This window comes from Mytilus edulis, chromosome 7 (assembly GCF_963676685.1).
Source record: "Mytilus edulis chromosome 7, xbMytEdul2.2, whole genome shotgun sequence".
Lineage (NCBI taxonomy): Eukaryota > Metazoa > Mollusca > Bivalvia > Mytilida > Mytilidae > Mytilus > Mytilus edulis.
In genome coordinates this window covers 80426098-80431278 of record NC_092350.1, presented here as the reverse complement: position 1 = coordinate 80431278, position 5181 = coordinate 80426098, and the positions used below count along the sequence as shown (strand labels likewise).

Sequence of the window (5181 nt, the reverse complement as noted above, 5' to 3'; positions counted from 1 at the left end):
AGAGATTTTCTTATTAATATTTTCATTTATAAGCATGCATATGCCTTATTCTTAGTCCTCCATTATCTAATCACAAATACTTAATAAAAATTAAGGACTTCCCTTATAAAGCCTAGCATTTGGACCTCATGGATATGATAAACCCTCTCATTGATAAAATTAGTTGCCATCACAAGTTTCCACACCAATTTATTTTTTATCTCTGGTAGATAGTCGTCTTATTGACTATCAGACCATGTCTCCTTATTTTCATATATCTATAGCTTTGTCTTTTGGATAAAGCCAGTTTCTAGACATGAAAGCTTTCTTGATTATTTATCTCATTAAATCATCTCAGAAACCAATGAGCTAAAGGTGATGCTATATCTCTAGGTTTTCATTTATAAAGTTCAGAAATTTTGTTCTAGATGACAGCTAAAATGGCCTCTTAAGCATTAATTGATCCGACCAAATAGTTTATTTTTATATGTATCCCATCACATTTGTTGCCAACAAACATGTATTTGAGAATTTTTGTTTGAATGGGAGTAAGCTATAGAGATTTCCTAATACAAATAACTATCTTATGGTTCATGGACCAAGGTCAGAGTGACTTGATATATTTTTTTGTAGTTGCCACTCACTGATCCCATGATTTTTAAAGATACAAAAGTTATGAGCCAGACACACTACAGACAATGTTTTGCTATCAAAGAGGCCTGACTTTGATAAATTGCACACCCCCAACTGATGATATAACTACATACCTAGTTTTGTTAACTTAAGTTATGGACATGAATTGGACAAGGATTTACTTCAATACACTATATCGCTATTTGTCCCCCAATACTGGACATAACAAAAGTTCCCATAAAATTTTGACGCCATAATAGAAAATATCTGACGCCACAATGGAAAAGTGATTGTTGTATGACGTCAAAAGTTCAAGCGGGACAGATTCTCAGGTCAAGAGGGACAGTTTTCAAAATAGTGATAAGGTGTATAGGAGTCAAATGACGAAGTCAAGGTCAGAGTGATATGGGTATAATATATGGCACACTTTCAGTTCATGATGCATCTGCATAGTATCACCGGTACCAAGTTTGACCAACTTAAGTTCAATGATCTTCACTGTCTGATGGGAGTTTAATAAAAATTTGGCAATTGTATCTTAGTTGGCCAAATACCACAAGGGGTGTTTAACAACCTTGGTCTTTTATCCATCGTTATGCCAAATATCTGAGAAAATGCATGGCTCTACAAACTGCTTACACAAGTAAATATAAATTTATAGTTCAGTCTAATAAGTAACAAGAGACATTTTGAAATGCTTAGTAACTTTATTTAGTCTTCACTTTAAATAGTTTCACAAGTGGGCGTTTTTCTGTCACATCCTTTAGTATCATCGTTCCACTTGAGACCATCAGGACACTTCCGGTCATACTTCAGTCCCCATACACATGTGATGTACTCTTCACATGAGTCACATGACTGGTAGTAACCAACCCATTTTCTCTCACACTTCTGTATACAGCCTACAATTAATACAAAATAATTTCAGTTTTAACAAATTATCTTGAATATATATCACCTTTATTGATGTGACTTGTGCACCTTCAAATCTAATTTATAAATAGATAATGAGAACTGTATCAGTCAGGTTGTCTTAAAAAAACATTATCTTCTGCTAGGTCATATCTGGAAATAGTATATCTATACGTCAATATATATGTTCCTCGTCATATTGAACAAATATGCCTTTGATGAGTTTTTTCATGAGAATAATTATTGTAAAACCATCTGTACTTAGACCTGTAATGGTTTACTTTTACAAATTGTGACTTGGATGCAGAGTTGTGTCATTGGCAATCATACCACATCTTTTTATCTCAAATTAATAGAAAGAATATATGGTGTTGTTCAATATTTACACTAGTTCTAAAATTTTAAGTCCTCGGTTACATTTGTGTACATGCATGATTATTTAACCGAAAGCAATCAAATACATGGCCTTTATAGTGCTGACAAAAAGGATACATTATTGAACTTAAATACATATATATATATATACAACTCGTCTAAACATCAACCCAACAATGTTAGATCTGTAAATTTGCTTTCGCAAATTTTTGGTTCTTCCCTCGCTGGGATTCGAACCCATGCTACTGTGATATCGTGACACCAAATCGCCTGCACTGCAGCCGTCCCGCTAGATAGATCTGTAAATTTGCTTTCGCAAATTTTTGGTTCTTCCCTCGCCATGATTCGAACCCATGCTACTGTGATATCGTATATAAAGTGCCTAGTAAATCAACCTAACGATGTTAGAGTAGATTTGATTCGTAACTTCCTCCCCGGCGCCGGGGTTGGAACCTGTACTTTTTATTTCTAACTTCTACGACAACACCGCCTAGCATTGCGCAGAGACCTTATCCCCTCCTCTAACTCTAGCTTATTAAAATAAGCTTTCGTTTCGGGAGGTGTTACCTTGTCGTAGGAATTAAACAAGGATATATATATATATATATTAGTTTAAGTCTATAATGTTGCCTTTTAAGATACATATAATACAAGGATAGTAAATTATTTATGGACCATGCATCTTAGATTTGAAGTATGCGGTTAATGATGAATGTAATATTGCAAAGTGTATGCAATGATTGCTTTCAAAAGAGTCCATTTTGCAGGGTTCATCAGACTTTGGCTCCATTTCCTTGTATCATTGTTAAAGAGAATTTCATCATAAAATTGAATAACAATCAACACAGCAGGGGAGACATTTCAGTGTGTGCACACTTCCTTAATATTAAGGGTATTTATGAGCAAAATTGTGTATCCAAATGAAGATTTAAATTCAATAAGCTATTATATATCAAAATAAGTGGGTAGATAAAATCTATGAGGCTGTAGAAATGCAATCATAAAACTTAGGAACTGGTTATGATTATACGTTCCAGTAATTAGTACTTAAGTAACTAAACGTAACAATATTTTTTCGTTATTGTTGCACGTTTTCATCGTAACCGTAGATATTTTTTTCTTTTCAATTAAACTTGTTGTAGAACTATGTTTCAAGTTAAACATATATCTTTCGAAAAGAGTAATCAGTCTGAGGGTAATAACCTTTTACTCAGTAGTTGGACATTGGTTTAATATATTGATCAGTCAATGCAATGTGTAAATAAACTCATCATAGATACCAGGATTGAAATTATAAAGCATATTGATTAGAATAAAGCATATTAATTAGAATGAGTTTACAGTTTGCAGAGGATGAATTTTTAAAAAGGGGGTTCCCAACCCAGGATAAAGGGGGGTCCAATTATATGTCCCCATTCAAATGCATTGATCGTCCAAAAAAAGGGGGGATCCGCCACTGGTTTGTTGCTTCTTGTCTTCTTTCCAAACTGACCCTGACGCATCTTCAGTTGTCACTTAAGGGCTAACTGAAGAATTCAAATAATCTTCATCATGTTCATATTACGCATCACGTCCACCTGATTACGGAAGTGTGGTTTGAACAAGGACCTTCAAAAATGCAATGCACACCAAGTTTTGATATGACCAGAGACATATATGTCTCTGATATAACAAACAGTTTCACCGCCCGACTGAGTTAAATAAATAAGAGAATTTGACAAATTAACGTTTAAATTACCTTTTGTCTTTACTTTTGTTTTTGCTGAAAAGAAAGATTTGTAATACTTAAAAATAGGTTTAATGTGAAACCGTGTTAAAAAAAAGTCAAAATGGTGTTTATAGTTGTTAATGTGTAAAATATTTTCGTGTCTTAAATATTTCCTGACTAGCTAGAGAAAAAAAAATATTGGATTTGGCCTGGGACTAATTATATAATGGTCGCAGATTGACAAGGAAAACATCATTAATTTCCATCTTATTTGTTTTATTATGCTGTTGGCTTACCTCACTTAAGTATGTCCTCGTTGATTCGTAAACGACTACCTAGCTGCCGTGACATATTAGTTTGCGTCAACTATGATATTGTATGTTGACCAATGATATCAGGCTTAATTTTCAATGCTTTTGATTGATTGATATGCTTCCAGTCCAGTGGCAAAAATGTCATACATGTTCAGACGAACAATAATTTAGAACACATTTTGTGTTAAAAATATTTCATTTACCGAAGAAACTAACATGATTCGACCCCTAAAGTACTTTCGCGACTGTTCACAGACCTCATAGGTTAACATATTTAAAGTGTAAATAGAAACTCAAAGGGACGAACAACGATAGAACCACTACAAAAAGTGAGTTGGAAGTTAGCTAAAAGATGTTGACGATCTATCGAGCATTAAAACATTGAAATAAAAAAAAATACTTTTATCAAATTGTCCATGGAAATAATATATTGCCAATATTCGATACCCAGATTGTTTCTTTGGGCTTTGAAACAAAAGCTTTAAAACCAGTCACTTTAAACAATCAAAATTAATTTAAATCGAATATTAAACAATTTTTCACACAATAAAATGCTATACATACCATCATTCAAGGTCAAGATGGCAAAAATCACAGTAATAAGAAGAACAATTTTCATCATTGCGTTTACGTTAAGTGACAGAAACAGAATGAGGATAGTAATAATGGCGTGACACATCTGTCAAAGTTGTTTTTGAATGAAGATATTTGATATATAAAAGTGTTTTTTTCCCAATATTGAAATGTGTTGTGAAAAACTCTTGGTTTTTAAATAACGTACATTTTGTTTAACTATACAGTTTGGACCATTTTCAATACAATTACAAAGTCTATGTGGACCCAATAAGGCACGTAAAGTGACAGTTAATTTGTCTGCTAATAACCTATTTATTAGAATTTCTATCGCCGTCTTTATATCGAAATGTATGACCTTTTCCTTTTTCCAGTATAATTTTCCTTTTCCAATAGAGTTTTCCTTTCCTTGACTGAGTGTGGTGTTTCAATAGCCATTTATTATGAAATGTACATTTTTCAGTTGGTTCGATCATTTGTCGATATTGAGCTTTTTAACAGACATCAAAGAGTTTTTAAAAATGCATGAACTATTTGCATTGTAAAAGAAACTTTTACAAAGGGGATACTAAGATCATTAATTGGTCAAAGGAGAGGCGAAAGATATCACTGCAGGGACATTCAAAATAAGTCGAAAATAAACTGACAACGCCATGTCAAAAAAAGAAAAAGATCAAAAGACAAACA

At 33.1% G+C, this 5181-nt stretch overlaps 1 protein-coding gene across 1 annotated transcript; it reads right to left on the bottom strand.

The window, feature by feature from the left end:
• Nucleotides 1-1299: 1299 nt before the first annotated feature.
• LOC139482358 (probable endochitinase) lies at nucleotides 1300-4588 on the bottom strand. Its single transcript, XM_071266212.1, has 3 exons — nucleotides 4486-4588; nucleotides 3638-3661; nucleotides 1300-1514 (listed from the first exon to the last, which is right to left on the bottom strand). Exons 1-3 carry the CDS (start codon nucleotides 4541-4543, stop codon nucleotides 1336-1338), a joined length of 261 nt encoding a protein of 86 aa, XP_071122313.1. The 5' UTR covers nucleotides 4544-4588; the 3' UTR covers nucleotides 1300-1335.
• Nucleotides 4589-5181: the final 593 nt, after the last annotated feature.